Source organism: Mirounga angustirostris, unplaced genomic scaffold (assembly GCF_029215605.1).
Source record: "Mirounga angustirostris isolate CCGP_5_RB_7025 unplaced genomic scaffold, mMirAng1.0.hap1 SCAF_6, whole genome shotgun sequence".
NCBI lineage: Eukaryota > Metazoa > Chordata > Mammalia > Carnivora > Phocidae > Mirounga > Mirounga angustirostris.
In genome coordinates, this window is record NW_026991714.1 from 89,684,124 (window position 1) to 89,708,688 (window position 24,565).

The 24,565-nt window shown below is 40.6% G+C and overlaps 1 protein-coding gene across 6 annotated transcripts in view; it reads right to left on the minus strand.

Moving 5' to 3' along the window:
• The window catches only part of FAM13C (family with sequence similarity 13 member C), a 153,092-nt gene that overhangs the window by 24,871 nt on the left and 103,656 nt on the right, over window positions 1-24,565 (minus strand). For 3 of the 6 annotated variants that reach the window (XM_045877885.3, XM_045877880.3, XM_045877879.3), the window contains one exon: window positions 21,166-21,313. In XM_045877885.3, coding sequence (XP_045733841.1) covers window positions 21,166-21,313 — 148 coding nt within the window. The remainder of the gene's footprint in view (window positions 1-21,165; window positions 21,314-24,565) is intronic. The other 3 variants (XM_045877884.3, XM_045877883.3, XM_045877881.3) reach the window with 1 other exon arrangement.

The following is a 24,565-nucleotide window of genomic DNA, read 5'->3' on the forward strand; positions in this document are numbered from 1 at the left end:
AATGCAATTTGCTTTGTGTAACATCAAAGGTCTGACCCCTTGTGTGTTTTCAACTGGCTTCTTCGCTGTTGAGTCGCAGGCTGGGAGCCGCGATAATGCCTCCTATTGTGCCTCTGAAGTTCATGGACAGCATTCTATCAGTGGCGGAGGCTGGTCAGAAATGCAGATGAGGCCTGGGGAAGAGGCGGGGCGAGGCCTGCAAGCAAGGAGCACTGCTGTGTCTGACAACTCGCCACAGGCCACACCCTTGCTAAGAATAATTTACCCAGAAAACACGGTTTGGCAGGAGCCCTAAGGAGTAACAGGAGTAAGAGTTACTAATCAATAAATCACAACATGTGCTAACAATCACTTTCAAAACCCACCAGGAGGTATACAGTTTCCTTACCAAATCCTTTTCTTAAATCACTAGGCCCCAAGAAGAAATGCATTGTATTCATATTACCTGTCTTTTGGTAATAATGATGGGGAAGAAAAGAATCTCTAGCAAGCACCTGGGACCAGTGTGTTTTGGTTGAAATGGGAAAGGTCTGAGGCCTTCAGCTCTTCAGCTCAGCTGGGGCCTAGGGTCAAAACTAGCAGAGTCTCTTGGTGCTGTTTTATAAAGCCAAAGTGGAGGCACTAGGGCTCTTAGCCATCTGGCTGAGGTGGAGGTAAGAAGAGGGTCCACAGGGCACAGGGCACAGTGCTCTCTTGTGACGCTGGGCAGGGGCAGCGAGCCACTGCTCCCAGTCAGCCACGCAGCCACAAGGGTAAACCACCGACACACTAAAGCCATTCTCCATACAGCCGTTCTGTTCTCCTTTCAGTACAGTATTCAATAAGTTACATGAGATATCCAACATTTTATTATAAAATAGGCTTTGTGTTAGGTAATTTTGCCCAACTGTAGGTTCATGTAAGTGTTCTGAGCACCTTTGAGGTAGGCTAGGCTAAGCTAGGATGATTAGTAGGCTAGCTAGGTGGATTCAATGCATTTTGGACTTATAATATTTTCAACTTACAGTGGGTTATCTGGATGTAACCCCATTATGTCAAAAAAGATCTATATCTGTATATAGATAGAGCAGAAGAGTACATATTTTATATAAATTAATATATTTACCATGTATTTTACATAGATAAATTTCAACCTGTAGTTTTTTCATTTCAGCTTCATCTTAGGTTATGATGGCCAAGAAATAATGAATTTGATGTGCTACTTTTTTTTTTACTGACACACATTATTATTTTAATTCCTACTAAAACTAACAATGTTTGCCCATGCACCTTTGTCTAGCGTATTGGTGAAACATTGCGATAAGGCATAGAAGCCGCTAAATACAGTAACTATGAGAACCATCATTTTAATAATTATCATCATCAGAATAAGGAATTAAATATTATGCTCTCCTATTGAACACCAACTACACACTCAGAGTCCCTATGGGGTTAATACGGGAAATGAGAACCAATATACCCTTCAACATATTGTCCCTCCTACTTTATTTATAAATAAGAATAATCATATGTAATATTTCTGGAGTGACTCACTATGTCCTCAACTTGTAAGAGTTTTTGCATGTATTTAATCTTCATAACAACTACATGAGGCTGATAGTAATAAGATCTCCATTTTAAATTCAGTATGGAAGGAGATATAAACTATGTTAGCACCAGGGAAGGTGTTTGACCAGTGCCCATGATAAAAGAATCCACATTTCTGACCCTACAAGCCAAAGAGTATTTCTGGCGGCCTACTCCTGAACAGTAGGGAACAGAGAAGAGAAATAATTATCATCAGTGTGTGAAGGTCAAGAGACCACTTCTGATCTTGCTGCAACCCCAGGTAGAAACAGATGCTGTATTACAGCTGTTGAATATTCAAGTCAAATTTAAAAATATATCTAATGTGAATTTTTAAAGTGATTCAAGTGCTCGCTTCGGCAGCACATATACTAAAATAAAGTGATTCAAAATTCAAATCTCTATCTGCAACCACTTGAGATGTACTGCTGAAATCTAATTGAGTAATGAATTAGCCATAGTCTTGTGGATTTGTTGATTTGCATTCTCGGGTTTGCCCTTCATGGTGAGCTTTTATAGGTAGCATTCAGGTACATTCCAAATGCCATATATCAGTCTTTGTTGGTTTTAAAAGCTAGATGAGCCACAAGTATGTCCATCACTCTAACAAGGCACAAGCATCTGAGTTTTCATCCTGCCTCACCCAAAGAGGGTTAGCAAAACAAAAACTAGAAACAACCCCAAAACATCTGATGGATACACAATGGGTTCAGTTTTAGGTATGTTGAATTTGAGCACCTGAAGGTACAAAGGGGTTAGCTATGGAGTCACAAAAGAGAGAAGATAGGTAAGATTGAAGTCATCTTTGTAACTAAATTTGGGAGACAGGTGAGCTTGCTTCCTTGGAGACTACCAAGAGGGAGAAGCAGTATCTCCAAGGTTAGAATGGGTGGGGTAAGAGTGAGGACAGATGAAGAGGGATTCCGGGTTGATGTAACTGGCCACATTACTGAGTGGGGTGTGGTTGGTACTCCAAGTCCACACAAGTAGTGCCAGCTTCTGTGGACAGCCACCAGAAACATCTGGGATCTAGAGGGGTGGGAAATTTGTCACTGTGAAAGCAGGCAGACAGTCTGCAGGTCCAAGAGCCACCTTGCCATCATGTATAAAGGTACAGGGTATAGGAGCACCTGGGTGGCCCAGTCAGTTAAGCATCCAACTCTTGGTTTTGGCTCAGGTCATGATCTCTCAGGGTCAGGAGATCAAGCCCCAGGTGGGACTGTGCTCTCAGTGGGGAGTCTGTTTGAGATTCTCTCTCCCTCTCTCTCTGCCCCTCCCTCTGCTTACTCTCCCTGTCTCTCTCTCTTTCAAATAAATAAATAAATCTTAAAAAAAAAAAAAAAGCACAGGATATAGGCTCAGAAACACCTAGATTCAAGTCCCAATTTTGTCATATGTGTGACCTGGGACAGATGGTTCGATCTTTTACATTCTCAGTTTTCCCATCTATATAATGGGAATTCATTCATTCAACAAATGTCTATTAACCATCTACTGCATGCCAAAACCCTGTTTTAGGGTAGGATGACAACAGTATCTATCTCATAAATTGTTCAGAGGATTAAAAGAAGACAAGGAATCTCAAGTGCTTAGGACAGTGCCCTGGGGACGGGACATAATAATCCACCAATGTTAGTTGTTGTTTTTTTTGTATTTATGGTGCTTTTACCTAGTTAGGGAACTCAGGAGAGGAGTTGGCTGGGTAGAGAAAGACGAAGTCAATTCTGGATACACTGAGTTAAGGGGCACTTTTGGTCATGCAATGGAGGTGCCCTGTAGGCCCGTAGGCCTGGTTATGTGGAGCTCAGGACACAGAGTCCAACTGAGTTTCATCTCAGCATGCACCTCCCCAAATCTGCCTTCTACAATGGGAGGCAGAGCTGTGAGCCTCATTTTCATTTTGAAGGAGTCAATATATTGATTTCAATTAAAATGAATGGCTAATATATTAGGGCACTGGGCTAGCTGAGCATTGAAAAATCCCCAAATTCTTTCTAAAACCCAGAAAACTACATGGGTCAAGAAGCCTCACTCAACTCAGATCTAAACTTATTTCTTGCCTCTGCACTTTTTTATTACAATCTTCTAATTATATCTCCATCGGTAAATACAGATCCAGGTTTTAGGTTTGTGAGTAGTTCTTTTATGTGTGTATGTGTGAATTTTTATTTACTGCAAGATTACTGTAAGAATAATTAAGTACATTTTTTTAAGTAAGCTCTACATCCAATATGGGGCTTGAATTCACAACCCCAAGATCAAGAATCACATGATGTACCAACTGAGTCAGCCAGATGCCACTGAGTAGTTCTTAAATTTAATCCCTCCCTCTTGTTCCCTAGAAAACTGTAAGAGGACAATTTCAGAATATTTTTTTCTTGCATCATTGCAATTATATCTAACATGCAACACTTTTACCAAGTAAACATAACATTCAAATCATAGAAATGCCTAAATACATAAATCTTTAGGGTATATTGACACTGATTGTCTTATAAGTCCAATCATAACTTATAAGCAGTTTCATAATAAACTTTTAAAGATTTTTTTTAGTATTTTTATAGTCTCAATGGTAAGAATAAGGAATAAATGACCCTAGTTTAAAAAAAAAAAAAAGCAGTATCAACAGAGGCCTAACCAAAGGAAAATCACATTGTCATTTGGCTAACATGTTGTTTATACTATATACTATTATACTAGCATGTTAGTATCATTTTGGGAAGAGTAAACAGTTTGAACTCACCCAAATTTTCATAAGTGCCTAGACAAAATTAAATATCTTAAATATATTTTAATTTCATGCCATAAATAGCTTAGCAAAGTAAAGTCCCAAGGTAAAAGAACAGAGGCAGTAAAGACAACTAGAATGAATGGAGACAAAGGAAGATAAAGTGGCAACGTCGTGGGTGAGAAAAAGAAGCAGCCAGAAAGCTGTGGGGGAAGAACAAGTATAAAAACAAAGAGAGACTATGGTGGTGGGGATGGGTGAGAAGGAAGGAGAGGCAGGGGACAAAGATGGAGTTTGCACTGAGGAAACATGCAGCAGACATCAACTTCTAGCCCATGAAAGACTGAGGTCTTCAGACGTTAGTGACTTTTACCTTAAATCAGAACTGTACTGTGGGCTACGGTAACATGACCTACACTGAAGACAGATGAGAGATCTCCGATCCTGTCATAATGAAAAAGGGAAGAAATCCATGCTTTGCATTGTTTTGGAACAGAACATCTGATGCAAGAATAATTCATATTTTTGGAGGCACCATATTTTCTATACAGCACCAAACCAAATGTCCAATATGGGGAGGAAAGAAGAAACAATTTTCTAGACAAATCTACCAGGTGATTAAATGAATCTTTGCAAGTTATTCTCTGATTATTCAAGGCTTATCCCTTTGCCTATATGCATACTCCCAAAGAACAGTTGAGAAATAACCAAGGGAAATAGCCAAGGCCAATGAACAATTTTTTTCCCCTCCCTGTGTCATAAAAGTGGAGCCAAATGCTCAGATTACAGAGCTCTGCTTGAGCTGTGGGACCAGGGAAAGAGCAACTGTCATCCATGATAGTGTCTAAGATTTGGAAGCACTCTCCTGATATACAGAGAAAGCTGGATGCTGTGCTGTGATTATTTTTCAGCCTAAACAGCTCTCCAGATCTTCTAGTTAATTCCTGCACAACTGACCACCTCAGTGATACAGCTGATAAAAATATGCTATTAAGGTAACAAGATATTTTTTAAAGCATTTTCATTTATAAGCAGATGTACTTTGCAAAGAAGAAGGAAAATTGAATATACAAAGCAAATGGGAAGACTACTGAAGGAAATTCTAATCTTCAATGGGGGGCTGTATGTTTACTAGGCACATCCAATGTCAGTTAGAAAAAATTAGTCAAAGAAATTGGTCCCAGAGCTCCACAAAGACAGAGCCACAGAAAAGTATGATCCTCAGGGAACTGGAAGAGACAGTGGAGACTAATTCACCCTGGGCTTAGGAATGGTGGTAGGATGGAGGCATCCAGAAGAGTGTCAGACACCAAGCGTCTGGGCATGCCATTGGTCACTTCCAAACTATACTTGTCATAAGCATGGAAGAAGGAATAACCAGAAAGGTTTTAAAATGACCATAATATATGGGAAACTGTGTGCAAGGGAAAAAGGGTATATGAAAACTCTGTACTATCTGCTCAATTTTCTATAAACCTAAAACTTCTTAAAAATAAAATCAATTAATTTTTAAAAAATGACTAACAACCTACCAGTGAAAAGCCTGGACTCTTGAGTTAGAGCCCCAGACTTGGTCTGAGATGCCACTTGCTCACAATTGTTATGTCCTTGGCCAGGCAAGCCTCTTCTAACTCAGAATCCTCTTTTGTAAAGAGTTGTAGCAAGGACAAATGGGATAACTTATTACCACAGTGCTTGGCCTGCTGTAGAAACTGAATTTAAAAATCTTTTAAAAAATAATCACCTGGTGGGGCACTTGGGTGGCTCAGTCATTAAGCATCTGCCTTCGGCTCAAGTCATGATCCCAGGGTCCTGGGATGGAGCCCCATATCGGACTCCCTGCTCTGCGGGAAGCCTGCTTCTCCCTCTCCCACTCCCCCTGCTTGTGTTCCCTCTCTCACTGCGTCTCTCTCTGTCAAATAAATAAATAAAATCTTTTTTTAAAAAAAATCACCTGGCATTTTAGGCTATAGGACTGTTTTTTTCTTTCCCTATAAATTAATTATATAAACAACCTCAGAGAATATACTCTCATCTATGAATTTTGAAATCGTTAAAAAAATACTTTCCTTAGAAAACAAGGGGTTCAGGAGGAGCAAGATGGCAGAGGAGTAGAAGACCTAAATTTCATCTGGTCCCAAGAATTCAGCTAGATAGGGATCAAACCATTCTGAACACCTACGAACTCAACAGAAGATCAAAGAAAAGAATAGCAGCAACTCTCTGAACAGAAAAGCGACCACTTTCTGGAAGGTAGGACGAGCGGAGAAGTGAATCCGAGGCGATATTCGGGAGGATAGATGGCGGGGGAGGGGGCCTCCATTGGCCGCTTCTGGCAAGTGATAGAGCCGCAGAGCACAAAATCAGAACTTTTAGAAGTTGGCTCCACTGAGGGACGTCACTCCAGTGGCTAAGCGGGGGGTGGAGCCCTCATGGGACAGTGTGGTCTCAGGACCCTCGGGGTCACAGGAAGACCGGGGGTGCCTGAGTGTGGCAGAGCTCCCACGATTGGAGCGGGGAAGCCAGCTGCAGAGACAGAGCCGAGGTGCGGGCTCTCAGCTGGGGGTTCCCATAAACCATGATCCACGGCATAGTCAGGCCACTGCTCCTCCAGCAGGGACCTAACAAGCGGCAGATCCGGGGAGACTCCCCTTCCTCCCACGGGAGGAGTGGTGTGGGAGCGCACCGCAGGGATCTGCTGGGTTTGGAGACTCCACACGGGGTCGGGTGCCAGAGATAGAAACGCTCGGTCACAGGCCGGGTGAGCACAGAGTGCGGCTGGAGACCAGGGAGACGGTAGTGACTGACTGCTTTACTCTGGGGGCTCACTGAGGAGCGGACCCCGAGTTCTCGGCTCCTCTGGGGTGGAGATTGGGAGGCCGCCACTTTCACTCTCGTACTCCAAAGCCGAAGGGAAAGCTTGCAGGGAACAAAAGCTCCCGAGAACAAACCCGAGCTGATTACTTAGCCTGGACGGGCAAGGGCAGGGGAATTCCGCCTCCGGCGGAGACATTTGGGAACCACGGCAACAGGTCCCTCCCCCAGAAGATCTGCAAGAACAGCCAGCCAAGACCAAGTTTACCAATCAAAGAGAATGGCAGAACTCCAGAGCTAGGGGAATACTGCACATAGAATTCATGGCTTTTTTCCCATGATTCCTTAGTCTTTCAAAGTTAATTTTTTTTTTACCTTTTTTTTTAAATTTTTCTTTTTCGCTTTTTCAACCAACATCTTATCAATCCCTTTTTTAAAAAATCTTTTTTATTTTTCATTTTTAGAGTCATATTCTATCCCTTCATTATAATTAACCTTATTTTTGGTATACATATATATATATGTATGTGTATATATATATATATATACATATATATATACATATATATATGTGTGTATATATATATATATACATATATATATGTATATATATATATATAAGTTGTTCTCTCTTTAAATTCTAGGATACAGTTTCGTCTAACAGACCAAAATATACCCTAAATCTCTAGTGTATGACTTTGTTCTAGTCTCCGGCCTGATCACATTCTCTCCTTTTTTTTTTTTTTAAATCCTCTTCTTTCTTTTTTCAACCAACTTCTTATCAATTCCTTTTATAAAATCTTTTATAATTTTCATCCTTACAGTCATATTCTATCCCTTCATCATACTTATCCTTATTTTTGTACATATATAAGTTTTTCTTTCTTTAAAATTTTGGGAGGCACTTTCTTCTAACAGACCAAAATACACCCAAAATCTAGTGTGTGGCACTGATCTATGCACCAGCCTGATCATATTTGATCTTATCTGTTTTTTGTTTGTTTGTTTCTTTGTTTTTATCTTTTTCTTTTTTTTTCTTTTTTCTTTCTTTCCCTTCCTTTTCCCCTGGTTTCAGGTCTCTTCTGATTTGTTTAGTGTATATTTTTCTGGGGTTGTTGTTAGCCTTTTAGCATTTTGTTCTCTCATTCATCTATTCTCCTCTGGACAAAATGACAAGATGGAAAAAATCACCTCAAAAAAAGAATAAGAAGCAGTACCGACTGCCAGGGACCTAATCAATTCAGACATTAGGGAGATGTCAGAACTAGACTTCAGAATGACGATGTTAAAGATACTAGCTGGGCTTGAAAAAAGCATGGAAGTTATTAGAGAAACACTTTCTGGAGAAATAAAAGAACTAAAATCTAACCAAGTCAAAATCAAAAAGCCTATTAATGAGGTACAATAAAAAATGGAGGCTCTAACTGCTAGGATTAATGAGGCAGAAGAAAGAATTAGTGATATAGAAGACCAAATGATGGAAAATAAAGAAGCTGAGAAAAAGAGAGATAAACAACTACTGGATCATGAGGGCAGAATTCGAAAGATAAGTGATACCATAAGACGAAATAATATTAGAATAATTGGGATCCCAGAAGAAGAAGAAAGAGAGAGGGGGGCAGAAGGTATATTGGAGCAAATTATAGCAGAGAACTTCCCTAATTTGGGGAAGGAAACAGGCATCAAAATCCAGGAGGCACAGAGAACGCCCCTCAAAATCAATAAAAATAGGTCAACACCCTGACATCTAATAGTAAAACTTACAAGTCTCACAGACAAAGAGAAAATCCTGAAAGCAGCTTGGGAGAAGAGATCTGTAAACTACAATGGTAGAAACATTACATTTGGCAACAGACCTACCCACAGAGACCTGTCAGGCCAGAAAGGACTAGCATGATCTATTCAGAGCACTAAATGAGAAAAATATGCAGCAAAGAATACTATATCCAGCTAGGCTGTCATTGAAAATAGAAAGAGAGATAAAAAGCTTCCAGGACAAACAAAAACTAAAGGAATTTGCAAACACAAAACCAGCCCTACAAGAAATATTGAAAGGGGTCCTCTAAGCAAAGAGAGAGCCTAAAAGTAACATAGACAGAAAGGAACACAGACAATATACACTAACAGTCACCTTACAGGCAATATAATGGCACTAAATTCATATCTTTCAATAGTTACCCTGAATGTAAATGGACTAAATGCCCCAATCAAAAGACACAGGCTATCAGATTGGATTAAAAAACAAGACCCATCGATATGCTGTCTGCAAGAGACTCATTTTAGAACCAAAGACACCCCCAGATTGAAAGTGAAGGGGTGGAAAACCATTTACCAAGCTAACGGACACCAAAAGAAAGCTGGGGTGGCAATCCTTATATCAGACAAATTAGATTTTAAACCAAAGACTGTAATAAGAGAGGAGGGAGGACACTATATCCTACTTAAAGGGTCTATCCAACAAGAAGATCTAACAATTGTAAATATCTATGCGCCTAACATGGGAGCAGCCAATTATATAAGGCAATTAATAACAAAAGCAACAAAACACATCAACAACAATACAATAATAGTGGGGGACTTTAACAACCCCCCTCACTGAAATGGATGGATCATCTAAGCAAAAGATCAACAAGGAAATAAAGACTTTAAATGACACAGTGGACCAAATAGACTTCACAGATATATTCAGAACATTCCATCCCAAAGCAATGGAATACATATTCTTCTCTAGTGCCCATGGAACAGTCTCCAGGATAGATCATATCCTAGGTCACAAATCAGGTCTTAACCAGTACCAATAGATTGGGATCATTCCCTGCCTATTTTCAGACCACAATGCTTTGAAACTAGAACTCAATCACAAGAGGAAAGTCAGAAAGAACTCAAATACATGTAGACTAAAGAGCATCCTACTAAAGAATGAATGGGTCAACCAGGAAATTAAAAAATAATTTAAAAAATTCATGGAAACCAATGAAAATGAAAACACAACTGTTCAAAATTTTGGGATGCAGAAAAGGTAGTCCTAAGAGGAAAGTATAGAGCAATACAAGCCTTTCTCAAGAAACAAGAAAGGTCTCAAATACACAACCTAACCCTACACCTAAAGGAGCTGGAGAAAGAACAGCAAATAAAGCCTAAACCCAGCAGGAGAAGAGAAATAATAAATATCAGAGCAGAAATCAATGAAATAGAAACCAAAAGAACAGTAGAAGAGATCAACAAAACTAGGAGCTCGTTCTTTGAAAGAATTAACAAGAATGATAAACCCCTGGCCAGACTTATCAAAAAGAAAAGAGAAAGGACCCAAATAAATAAAATCATGAATGAAAGAGGAGAGATCACAACCAACACCAAAGAAATACAAACAATTATAAGAACATATTAGGAGCAACTCTATGCTAGCAAATTAAATTGATAACCTGGAAGAAATGGATGCATTCCTAGAGATGTATCAACTACCAAAACTGAACCAGGAAGAAATAGAAAACCTGAACAGACCTATAACCACTAAGAAAATTGAAGCAGTCATCAAAAATCTCCCAACAAACAAGAGCACAGGGCCAGATGGTTTCCCAGGGGAATTCTACCAAACATTTAAAGAAGAATTAATACCTATTCTTCTGAAACTGCTCCAAAAAATAGAAATAGAAGGAAATCTTCCAAACTCGTTTTATGAGGCCACCCTTACCTTGATCCCAAAACCAGACAAAGACCCCATCAAAAAGGAGAATTACAGACCAATATCCTTGATGAACATGGATGCAAAAATTCTCACCAAAATACTAGCCAATAGGATCCAACAGTACATTAAAAGGATTATTCACCACGACCAAGTGGGATTTATCCCTGGGCTGCAAGGTTGGTTCAACATCCACAAATCAATCAACGTGATACAATACATTAATAAAAGAAAGAACAAGAAGCATATGATCCTCTCAATAGATGCAGAAAAAGCATTTGACAAAGTACAGCATCCTTTCTTGATCAAAACTCTTCAGAGTATAGGCATAGAGGGTACATACCTCAAGATCATAAAAGCCATCTATGAAAAACCCACACGAATATCATTCTCAATGGGGAAAAACTGAGAACCTTCCCCCTCAGGTCAGGAACACGGCAGGGATGTCCACTATCACCACTGCTATTCAACATAGTATTAGAAGTCCTAGCCACAGCAATCAGACAACAAAAAGAAATCAAAGGCATCCGAATCAGCAAAGAAGTCAAACTCTCACTCTTTGCAGATGATATGATACTTTATGTGGAAAACCCAAAAGACTCCACCCCAAAACTGCTAGAACTCATACAGGAATTCAGTAAAGTGGCAGGATATAAAATCAATGCACAGAAATCAGTGGCATTCCTATACACCACCAACAAGAGAGAAGAAAGAGAAATTAAGGAGTCGATCCCATTTACAATTGCTCCCAAAACCGTAAGATACCCACGAATAAATCTAACCAAAGAGGCAAAGAATCTGTACTCAGAAAGCTATAAAATACTCATGAAAGAAACTGAGGAAGACACAAAGAAATGGAAAAACGTTCCATGCTCATGGATTGGAAGAACAAATATTGTGAAGATGTCAATTCTACCTAGAGCAATCTACACATTAAATGCAATCCCTACCAAAATACCATCCACTTTTTTCAAAGAAATGGAACAAATAATCCTAAAATTTGTATGGAACCAGAAAAGACCCCGAATAGGCAGAGGAAAGTTGAAAAAGGAATGCAAAGCTGGTGGCATCACAATTACGGACTTCAAGCTCTATTACAAAGCTGTCATCATCAAGACAGTATGGGACTGGCACAAAAACAGACACACAGATCAATGGAACAGAATAGAGAGCCCAGAAATGGACCCTCCACTCTATGGTCAACTAATCTTCAACAAAGCAGGAAAGAATGTCCAGTGGAACAAAGACAGTGTCTTCAACAAATGGTGTTGGGAAAATTGGACAGCCACATGCAGAAGAATAAAACTGGACCATTTCCTTACACCACACACAAAAATAGACTCCAAATGGTTGAAAGACCTCAATGTGAGATAGGAGTCCTTCAAAATCCTAGAGGAGAACACAGGAAGCAACCTCTTCGACCTAAGCCGCAGGAACTTCTTCCTAGAAACATCGCCAAAGGCAAGGGAAGCAAGGGCAAAAATGAACTATTGGGACTTCATCAAGATAAAATGCTTTTGCACAGCAAAGGACACAGTCAACAAAACTAAAAGACAACCGACAGAATGGGAGAAGATATTTGCAAATGACATATCAGATAAAGGGCTAATATCCAAAATCTATAAAGAACTTATCAAACTCAACACCCAAAGAACAAAGAATCCAATCAAGAAATGGGCAGAAGACATGAACAGACATTTTTCCACAGAAGACATCCAAATGGCCAACAGACACATGAAAAAGTGCTCAACATCACTCGGCATCAGGGAAATCCAAATCAAAACCTCAATGAGATATCACCTCACACCAGTCAGAATGGCTAAAATTAACACGTCAGGAAATGACAGATGTTGGCGGGGATGCAGAGAAAGGGGAACCCTCCTACACTGTTGGTGGGAATGCAAGCTAGTACAGCCACTCTGGAAAACAGTATGGAGGTTCCTCAAAAAGTTGAAAATAGAGCTACCCTACGACCTAGCAATTGTACTACTAAGTATTTACCCCAAAGATACAAATGTAGGGATCCAAAGGGGTATGTGCACCCGATGTTTATAGCAGCAATGTCCACAATAGCCAAACTGTGAAAGAGCCAAGATGTCCATTGGCAGATGAATGCATAAATAAGTGGTATATATATACAATGGAATATTATGCAGCCATCAAAAGGAATGAAATCTTGTCATTTGCAATGATGTGAATGGAACTGGAGGGTATTATGCTGAGCAAAATAAGTCAATCAGAGAAGGACATGTATCATATGATCTCACTAATATGAGGAATTCTTAATCTCAGGAAACAAACTGAGGATTGCTGGAGTGGTGGGGGGTGGGAGGCATGGGGTGGCTGGGTGATAGACACTGGGGAGGGTATGTGCTATGGTGAGTGTTGTGAATTGTGTAAGACTGTTGAATCACAGACCTGTACCTCTGAAACAAATAATACATTATATGTTTAAAAAAAAAGAAGAAGAAGAAGAAGACATTAGCAGGAAGGGAAAAATGAAGGGGGGTGGAAATTGAAGGGGGAGATGAACCATGAGAGACTATGGACTCTGAGAAACAAACTGAGGGTTCTAGATGGGTGGGGGGTGGGGGGATGGGTTAGCCTGGTGATGGGTATTAAAAAGGGCATGTACTGAATGGAGCACTGGATGTTATACGCAAACAATGAATCATGGAACACTATATCAAAAACTAATGATGTACTGTATGGTGATTAACATAACATAATAATAATAATTAAAAAAAATAATGGTATAAATAGGCAAGTGCTGGCCAGAAGTGAAAACCTTGTCTGGAAGGCAAAAGCCAACTCAGCAAATATGACCAGGGTCAGTACATCAGGAGATGTCAAACGTGAGCGGAGCCAGGACCCACAGTTTGTGGCAAACCCAAGGCTGAAGTTGGAAGATGGAAGCAATAGCCAAGGCTGGGTCCAGGTTTGTTCTGGAGGCTGGATGATTCCAAAGGTCATAAGGATATTGGGGCTGGAGGCCAGGCTCTGGGCCTGATGGTTTGGGGTCAGAGAGTCAAAGGAACCCTGGAATGTTACCTACCTAAGGCCTGATTGGCTTTATAGCTATATTTGTCCATTCCAGTGATGGGTATTAAAGAGGGCATGTACTGCATGGAGCACTGGGTGTTATACGCAAACAATGAATCATGGAACACTACATCAAAAAGTAATGATGTAATGTATGGTGATTAACATAACATAATTAAAAAAAAAAAGAAAACAAGGGGTTAATGTGAAGCTCCCGCTTTCAGATACTATGAAGATGGTTATAAGAGCATCAAAGAAAAATTAACAGTAAAGATCATTTTCAGCCAAGTTATTCATAGGTTTAGCACAGGATGGATTTTATGGTAACAAATATAGTTTCAACTTTAAAAGGAGGTAATTATTCAACCATCCGCTCTATAGATTATTGCTGTTATAAGTATCTTTTGCTTAAGGGAATTAGTATAATGTCAATCAAATGCAAGGGTCCAGAGGGGACCTAGGGAATGAACAATACTAATAGCATTTCCACACCTTGAAAGTAGTTAGAATTATGACAGTAGATAAAGACAAATGTAAGCATTATCAACTGGAAGAAAGGCAACAAAAGCTCTGACTATGGCAAGAATGACCAGCTTTTTAAAAAATAATAGCTGACATTTATTGAGCATTTACTAAGAAGGATGTGCTAAGTGCCTCATATGTATTATTCTACATTTGTCTCAAATAATCCTAAGAAGTAGATACTATTCTTTTTTTCCCATTTTAAAGAAAAGGAAACTGATGCACAGAGAGATCAAATCACCTGTCCAAGATCACTCAACCTGCACATCAAGTTCTGCAAAGAACTATGTTTCTAAACAAGGCAGAGCCAATGAATGTAACTTATTTGGGCTCTCAAGAAGTCCATGGCATGGTTTTTATATCAGAAGTTATTTAAAAACAAAACCAAATGATGACTGAGCTAAATGTTTTGCAGTGGATTACAAAACCCACTTAACAATATGCAGTAAAGAACAGAGTTGAATTAGTATCTTTTTGATGGACACATCAGTACTAATCCTTGCAAATGGATACTGAATTAATCTTATTTTGCATTTCAAAAATGACATAGAGGAGGAAGTAGAGTCATGAGTCTGAGTATGCAGATGATATTGATAAATTTTTCAAAGAATAAAATGCTAAGCAACCACAGAAGCAGGTCACAAAGCATGAGGAGGCTCAATAGTGACAGATGACCTTCAATGTGGGCCAGTAGGCAATATAGCTGGAGAAAACTATCCATATACTCTTAATAAGCACTAAACTATAAGTTTAGTAGGGAATGGGATTTTTGGAGCTCTAATGATATACAGTGATAATGACATAAAATCCAAGAAAAGAGTATGCATCTCTAGGAAGAGTTTAGAAAACAATCCAACATGCATAATATTTTGTAATTAATAAAACATCCTCATGCCCATATTTTTTAGGTATTCATTTTTTTTTATTGAGATCATTATAGTTTCATATGTAGTTGTAAGAAATAATAGAGGGAGCCCTTGGACACTTTGCCCATTTCCCCTAATCGTATCATATTTACAAATAAAATTCTATTTGACTCCATCTGGAATACACTATGAAGGTCAGGTAAATGCATATCAAGAAAGGCACAAGAAAGGTTCTAGAGATGGTTTAGATCATAGGAGCTGAAATGACTATGAGAGGAGAGGTTGTTAACAGGTCAATCAACTACAAATCTAGGTCACATCAGGTTGACAAAACAAAGTCAGGGGTGAATAAAGAAAACATGACTTTCAAAACACATTAGTAGAGAGTATATACATTGGCTATGGGCTTAATTTCAAATTCTAGAATATTAGAACTATGGGGACTTAATATTTAGACTGGATAGCAAATAACATAGTGTGAAGCACTAAACTATGGAGTCTGACTGGGGAAACCCTTCCCCTCCTCCCATTTCTTCCCAACCTCTACCACTCAGTAGCTGTGGGAACTTCAACTAGTTATACTAACTCTCTAAGCTTATTTCTTCATCTTTCATCTGGGGATAATAATGGCACCTACCTCATAGGGTTGTGAAGATAAAATAGGAAAACCTAGGTAACAATGTCTAACACAAATGAAAATGTCATTATTAGCTAATGCTGATGTTATGCATTTAAAGGCTTTTAAAGGAGGGTTTCTAAACCTTGGCATATTGACATCTTGGACCAGACAATTCTTTCTTGGGGCAGTGGGGGTGGACACAGGGGGTTCCTGTGCATTGTAGGATGTTCAGCAGCATCCCTGGCCTCTAACTCATTAGATGTAGCACTTATCTTCCAGCTGTAATACCAAACATGTCCCTAGATATTGCCAAATATCCGCAAGGCTGGGGGTGGGGTGGGGTGGGGTGGGTGAATGTGAAATAAAATCAACCCTCGCTGAAAACCACTGCTTTAAAGGAACCAATTTAGGACAAAAAGATGAAGCACTACTTTCCATGGTGGTAGCCATTTCTTAGTTAAAGCAACAGGTCATACATACTGCAAATATAAAAAGTTTCAGAACGGATTTAGAAATAACAAACATACATACACATAGACCCATAATGAACAAAGTTTCTAAATTAAATTTGGAATTGTGCACACTTACGAGGTTGAAGTAATGGAGACCCCGTCCTACAAACTTTCAAACACTGTGCGGGGCCACTGCCAGATAGGATGAAACCTCAAGTTAGGTGAATGATCCACCTAGTGGACACTTGAGATGCCCCCATGTTCCAGAAAGCTAATTATAAACTCCACCTGCAGCAAGAACACATTTCAAGGCACCCCCTAGAGAAACACTAGAGCACTGTGTTCCAGAAAGTGTTCCTGAATCTCTCTGCGCCTCAGAATTACCAGGGGGAGTTTTTCAAATATGGACATTTCCAGACCCTATCCCTACATTTTAATTTTGCATTTTAGGGTGGAGAGGCCAAGACATCTATCTGTAAGTTTAGTAAGTCCTCCCAAGTAATTGGGAACATCTGGTCAAGTCGACAGTGTCTTAAAATGTGAGAGAGAAGGTCAGGTTCTCTTTAACTCTGCCCCATCCTAACTCGTACATCAGAAAGAGACCTACACACTATGCAGAATTCTTTATGGGAAAAATTACAGCCTATAAATAGATATATTACATTAGTTCCCACTAATGATCAACATTAGGAACAAAGCTCCTACCCAAATAGAAAGCTGAAAACCAAAATTTTACAATAAAAGAATTAATTAAGAACTGCTGTTGTTTATTATTTCTAGTAATAAGTCTTCAGTTATCTCTGGTGACAGCTTTTGCTACAAATTCCATACCATCAATCACCCATGTTCAGACAGAACAGGGGTTACTATGCTCAGTCGTGTGGAACCAACAGTCTGTCTGCAAACTTTGAAAATGACAAGCAGTTGAAAGACAATGCTCATTCTATTTTCTATTCAACACCACCAGAATAGATCCTTACTAATGCAACAGAGGAAGCATTTGCTTCAGCAGTTAGAGGGATTTTAAGCCTAAGTGTGGAGCAGGTTTCCATCTCAAATTATGCAATTTGCAACCTACAGGTAGGGTGACCAGCTGTCACAGATTGCCTGGGACTGAGAATCTCCCAGCATGTGGGACTTTCAGTGTTAAAACTTAGACATTCCTGGGCAAACCGTGACAACTGGTTACCCTATGTACAGTCTTTTTTTTTTTTTTTTAAGATTTTATTTATTTGAGAGAGAGAATGAGAGAGAGAGAGAGCATGAGAAGGGGGAGGGCCAGAGGGAGAAGCAGACTCCCTGCTGAGCAGGGAGTCCGATGCGGGACTCAATCCTGGGACTCCAGGATCATGACCTGAGCCGAAGGCAGTGGCTTAACCAACTGAGCCACCCAGGCGCCCCTACCCTATGTACAGTCTTAAAGTTATCTTGTAGCTTGTTCCCTATCTATAACTTTTTTCTTTTTTCTTTTTTTAAAAGATTTTATTTATTTATATGACAGAGAGAGACACAGTGAGAGAGGAAACACAAGCAGGGGGAGTGGGAGAGGGAGAAGCAGGCCTCCCACAGAGCAGGGAGCCCGATGTGAGGCTCGATCCCAGGACCCTGGGATCATGACCTGAGCCGAAGGCAGACACTTAACGACTGAGTCACCCAGGCGTCCGTCTATAACTTTTTTCTAAGGGCCTCTACGTCCCTCAAATCTGTCCCTATCCCTTGTCCATGTTCCATCCCACATATTTCTAGCCTGAGGACTTGGGTGCTGGAGCACCTTTCTCCTCCTAAAGTAAATGGACTGAGCTGACTGGTCACAGACACTGAGTTATAAGTCTATGTCATCCAGGAAATGGAGGTAAAGCAAAATCAAAGAGGACCTGAGAGAACCTGACCTTCTCTCTCCTAATTCAAGACACTTAAATAATGGTTCCCACTACTTGGGAGTGTTTATGAAATATGAAGATTACAGGACTTCCACCTCAGACTGTCTAGAGAGGAGGACTAAGAATCCCCATATGTGAAAAGCTTCTTGGCAATTATGATGTTCAGAAAGGCTCACCAACAATATTCAGAACCCAGTGCTCCTCCAGGGGGGGCACGAAATGTGTTTTTGCTGCAAGTGCAGTTTATAATTGCATTTCCAGAATGGGGATGCATTTCAGATATTTTACTAGGGAGGACTGACCTTTGTAATCCATAAATCCAAGTTAAAACCCATACTTTGATCTCAAGAGGCCATCATTTCAAATGCCTACATACTTTACTTGTCGTGCCTTAATTGAGTCTAAAGTAAGCTTGAAACCTATTTAAGTCAGGTCAATTTATGTTTATAAATGTTTGCCTTTAATAGTGCATTGGTAGCATATTATATCCAGATAGTCCTGTAAAAAATCACCTGTTGGCTTTGTCTTTGTTATACCAATTACTGACATCAAAAATTACTAATTGAATATATACATGTAAGGCTCAGAGCTAGAAGTTAGACTTTGGGTAGGAGAACATTTTAAGTTATATAAATCTTTTATAGACTTATTGCCCTCTGTACTAATCTTATGTGATCACACTCTCAACAGGGATTTTTACACACATAAAAATTAGTTTCAAGGTGGTCAAAGATCACTCCAGAAATCCTTCCACAGTCCCTGAGCCTTTAAGATGAGTAAACATTTCTTCTTTCTGAGTGACATATGGTTTAGGAAATATATGACCAAAAAAATTAATTAAATAAATTTTAAAAAGATAATATGACCTTCCTATAAACACTCATCTTGGAAGCCAATGAGAACAAGATCCCATAAATTAATCTCTGAAAACCTATTCCAAATGCCTGCTCCTTTGGCAATATCCCTGCCAAATGAAGACACTTTTTAGGTCCCTGAAAACATCTAGCAGGTGGTTTCCAGATTGTGTCAAAGGGTTATTGGAAAATTAGAGAAGAAATGCGTCAAAGTCTTACAAGGTCCAATATAGGGGCTGAAGCTTCTTCACTCTTATGGAGTCATTTTGGCTACATGAGACTCCTTATTCATAAGCTCTACAAGGGTGAAAAACATCAAGATTTTATGGATTTTATCTTTGAAAACTTGCCAGAAATATTCTTGACTAGTGTGTGGAGACGAACACGCACACACACACACACATGCACAGACTGAAAACCTCTTTTTCATAGACTCTCTTGAAAGAGCACTGAGACACCTCAAATTCACCTACATTTTGGAAAATTCAGCATCCAAAACAAGTCTCCTCTGTAAGGAGCCTTCTGTTCATTTCTGCCACTTGACACTTAACATGAAATGTATGGATCATTCCTTTGGTATGGGCAATTCCTACATAAACTCAGTATGCATTTCCATTATACAAGGAGTGTTAATAAGCTTGTTCAAAATCCTGTCCATCCAGAATGAGAAAAATGCATAACTACTCTTAACCTTTGGAGAATATAAGACACATATATGCACATAAAAGTCATGATTTAAAATAGAAAAGATATATCTATATCCAACATGGAAATACTTTATAACTCTCTTCCAGATACTTGTGTAGCTATACAAAACATCAGACAACTCAAAAATTAATGTGTATCTGGCTTAAGACTTCATTATGTGTTTTATATGTTGTTTGTTGGGGTTGGTGGAAGAAAAAAAGTGTATCTAATAATCTGACTCAAAACTCTAACTGGACTGACATTGGGTCCTGCCCCCTTTTATTTGCCTCTCCTCAAAACACAATGGCCAGCAGAGCAAGGGGAGCTCACCAGGAGATAAGGACAGCCAACTATGAAGCATATTATTTTACAGATTAGCTTAAGGATTTAATATAAAATATAGAAAGTACTTAGAACAGTGCCTGGATCACATAAATCTTCAATAATAATAAAGCTATTAATAGTAGCTACTATTAGCCGCCATTATTAATATACTTAATTATTAATTAATATACTTAATAAACACTGGAGATTATGGTTTTACCTACTTAGACCATATGGATCAGTTTTAAGCAGGAATGTCTTAAATGAGCTGTTAACAATGACACGGAAACACATTACCTTTTTTAATCTTTTCCTTCAATTCCTGGAGATAAAGGACATCTCATGAAGCAAGTTCACCTAAGCCTATTTTTATCAGCCATCCAGAAACCAGCCTGCAAACCTCTGGCCCATCTGTATTATAAAAGATAAGCTGTGCTCTCATTTCTACTCATATAAATTAGTGTTTCTTTCCTAACTAAGTCTTCCTGGGAGCATTAATTTGCCTTCTGCTTACTAGGCAATCTACCATCCCTGGGGTTAAAACCAGAGAAACTGTCAGACAAATGGAACCAATTTTGAGACTTTTCAACACAGAAGTTAATGCGGAAAAAAAAAAAGACAGAAAAAGGCAATATAGGATCAGAATGAGCTACACCACTCACCTCCACTTTCCCTATGTTGATGAATCATCTTACAAGCAGGTAGTAGAAGAAAGCAAGTAGTAATGTTAAAACTCTCCCATCACTGAATACCTCAAAAATACCATGAGTATCAAGACAGTACAGATTATCTATAACCAGTGATAGAAAATAAGCACACCACTTGTTTGTCACAGGAGACCAAGTCGGAATTCATTAGGACCAGGAGTTGTGGTGAGTGTTTTCCACCTGACACCTATTTATGCCTAAGTCTGATGCTTGGCCCCCAGCTGGAGAGAATGCTCTATATCAGAACACACCTTAATTCCTCCTGCTCCGTCTCAGCTCCCCCACTGCAACTCAAGCACCTCCTCAGCTTTTCTGTTGCACCAGGCATGGTTTCCCACAGGAGGCCACATTTAGGAAAGCAGCAAGAAGCTGAACTCTCCTCAGAGTACAAGTGAAGACCTGTCCCCAGCCGTGCCTCTTACCTGCAGCATCTGCGCCTTCCACAGGCACACTCTGGGTCGACGCTGGGGTTGGGTCCTTGGGTCCATGCACCTGAGCAGCTTCTTCCTGGTTTGTCAAAATTGCAGAGCACAGATCAGTTTCCAGGGCTTGGAGCTTCAGCAAGGAATTCTGCCAGCAAAAGCAGAACATCGGGCTAGCTAAGTAACTGCCTAATACACAGCGGTGAGTCCGCAGCTCTGCAAAACCCCTTCTTCCAGCGGCTGGCAGGGGGGGAGGATCTCAGCCCCAGCGGCTTCAGGCAGAGCTGATTGTGCCAGAATCAGATACACATTATTCCACATGCAGCCTCAGTTTCTGCCTCATTGCAATCCTAACGTATATGGCTTTATATGTCACACATGGGACTGGTGATTTCGTCAAGAGGAGACGCTGCACCAGGAGAGCCAATCTGAGATGGTATCTGCTGCCCGGGTGCTTGAGGCTTTACGCTTTGCAAGTGTTTCATTCACTGTGCTGACATCAGGAGCAAGTGACATTAGGCCCCTCCCAGGCTACCATTCATAAAAGCCAGCATCCCTTAACCATGAAGACTGCAGCAGACCGCAGTGCATAAAGAGTTACTGCTGCAGAGGCCGCCTGGCTTCTGGGAGGTGCTTCTGGGCTCCCTGATCTACATCTGTATCTGGGAGGGTATATGCGGGCACGCATGTCTGTCTTCTGAAGTTGCTTCTCACACATGGGATGGCTCTAGCTGCCTGTATCAAAAGCAGAGTGCAGGGAGCAAGGGAGAGGGCCTTGGTCACTGAGTGTGACCCCGCCCAGCCACCGAGGGAGAAGGAATTTCTTAGCTCCCAGAACAACCCTCTTCCCACTCCCTTCATTTCTCATTTTAAATTTCTCCCATGGTTCTTAATCAGAACAGAGTCATACAGACTGACGCACGTATCCTGCCATGATGCAGATGCCCAGCAAATTAATTCCCCTGACCAGGTGAAAATGAGATGTGCCTGAAGCCTTGGCGGGGTGCCACTCCCCTGCAAACAGGAAAGCTCTGCAGGCCTCAGAAGCTCCTCCACCCACAGAGCTCCTGGCAGGGGTGGCTACCTGGAGCGGAGCCATTGATCCTGTGCCTACTATGACCCTCCAGTATATACATACTCTACTCACACTCCACCGTCCACCTTCGTACCCAACCACCACACCCTACTCCATACACACGCTCCCATTCCCATCCCATGCTTACCCTTATACCCTACCCTACCTTCACCTCCTGTTTTCCACACCCTCGTGCCCAACCCCCACACCTTCACACTACTTGCACATACATTTAACCCCCAAATAACCCCATATACACTCTCATTTCTACCCTTCACACTCACCATTTTTATCCCCTACTACGCACATACACACATACACACACACACACACAGAAACACCCCACCACACACACACCATATATACGCCCTCATACTCCCACTCTCACATCTATTCGGAACACACACACACCCCTCCCCGCCTATATACCCTCACACCTTACCTCACATAAGCGCCCACCTCCAACATCTCTTCACACCGAACCCCTCCCCTCACAGAGTACCTATTCCTACACACATACCCTCATCCATTCTGTTGACGTGAGTAAATATGAGCCCCCAGCAGTGTTTTCAAAGTTGTTCACTGCTAAGCGGGCTCCAGATACCTCCTCTGTCACGCTCAGAGATGAAGGTACAAACCTCCTCTGTGCTCAGGAGCTGCTGACTGAGAGCCCACAGCTCAGATGAGGCATGTACCTGAGATCAGGTCACTTTTTTACTGCTCCCTCCTCCTTTCTGGGATGTTCTCCCAGCAGCTGAGTGTGGAAGTAAGAGCCTGAGGTTACTGACAGGAGGTACATAGGAGCAAGGGCACCAAGTTTCTGGGAAGAGTTCTAGGCATCCAGGAGACAAAAAGAACAATTCCAGACAAGCTTCCTACTGGAGGAACTTAGAGATCAGAGTGACCTTTCAAAAAAGAGCAAACTATTCTGAAAATTAAGAAATGATGACATGAGAATGTAAAATGGTGCAGCTGCTATAGAAAACAGTATGGCATTTCCTCAAAAAAATTAAAAATAGAACAACCATATGATCCAGTAATTCTGCTATTGCATATATACCCCCAAAGCAGGGACGCAAACAGGTATTTGTGCATCTATAGTCATAGCAATATTATTCACAATACCCAAGAGTTACATTATGGACTGAATTGTGTCTTCCCCAAATTCATATGTTGAAGACCTAACCCTCAATGTAACTGTCTCTGGAGATGGGGCTTTTAAAGGGAAAATGAGGTCTCAGGGTGGGGTCCTAATTCAATATGATTAGTGTCATTATAAGCACAGAGAGAGACACACCAGGGATGCATCCAGAGGAAAGGCCATGTGAGAAAGTGGCCGTTTGCCAGCCAAGGAGAAAGGTTTCAGGAGAAACTAACTCTGCCAGCACCTTGATCATGAGCTTTCAGCCTCCAGAACTGAGAAAATAACTAGAACTAGACCCCACCTCTAGTCTGTAGTATCTTTTTTTTTTTTAATGGTAGCTCTAATAGAGTATTGGCAGACTAATACAAGGTAGGAAGAAAGGGAAGGAAGGAAGGAAGGAAGGAAGGAAGGAAGGAAGGAAGGAAGGAAGGAAGGAAGGAAGGAAGGAAGGCCCTCCATCCCTACATTTAGAGGAAGGAAGAGAGGAAGAGAGGAAGGAGGGAAGGAAGGAAGGGGGGAAGGAAGGAAGCAAGGGAGGGAGGGAGGGAGGAAGGAAGGAAGGAAGGAAGGAAGGAAGGAAGGAAGGAAGGAAGGAAGGAAGGAAGGCCCTCCATCCCTACATTTAGAGGAAGGGTGTGGAACCTGCTGCTTCTTGTAGATTCCATGTGTTCTTATATATTCTACAAAGTAAAAGAGGGCATGTCAGCTCTGCTACCTTCTATGCATCTGACTTTGGGCAAGCATCTTCGCTATTCTAAACCTTAGTTTCTTCATATATATTATGTATATATATAAATATATACATAATATATATATATATATAGTAACAGTAAGAATGGCACCTGTTCTTGGAATTAAGTGGAAGGCATGAAATGCACTTTGTAGATATGTACATATGCACCAGCATATGGCAAACACTCAAGGACTGAACACTGGGTTTATTATGAATTATCTCCACACCCCAGAGACCACTGGGCAGAGCTCTGGTCATGTGTGAGGCCAAATGCTACACCAACTCTGACGCCTTCACTCATCACTTTATCTCCCATGGCCCCACTTTCTGCATCTGTCTATAAAGGGCCTGAGACTTGACGACTTCTAAGTTCCTTTCCAATTCTAAAGGAGAGGAAAGCAAACATGCACATACACTGAGGATGGTGCACAGAATCTGGCACCATGTG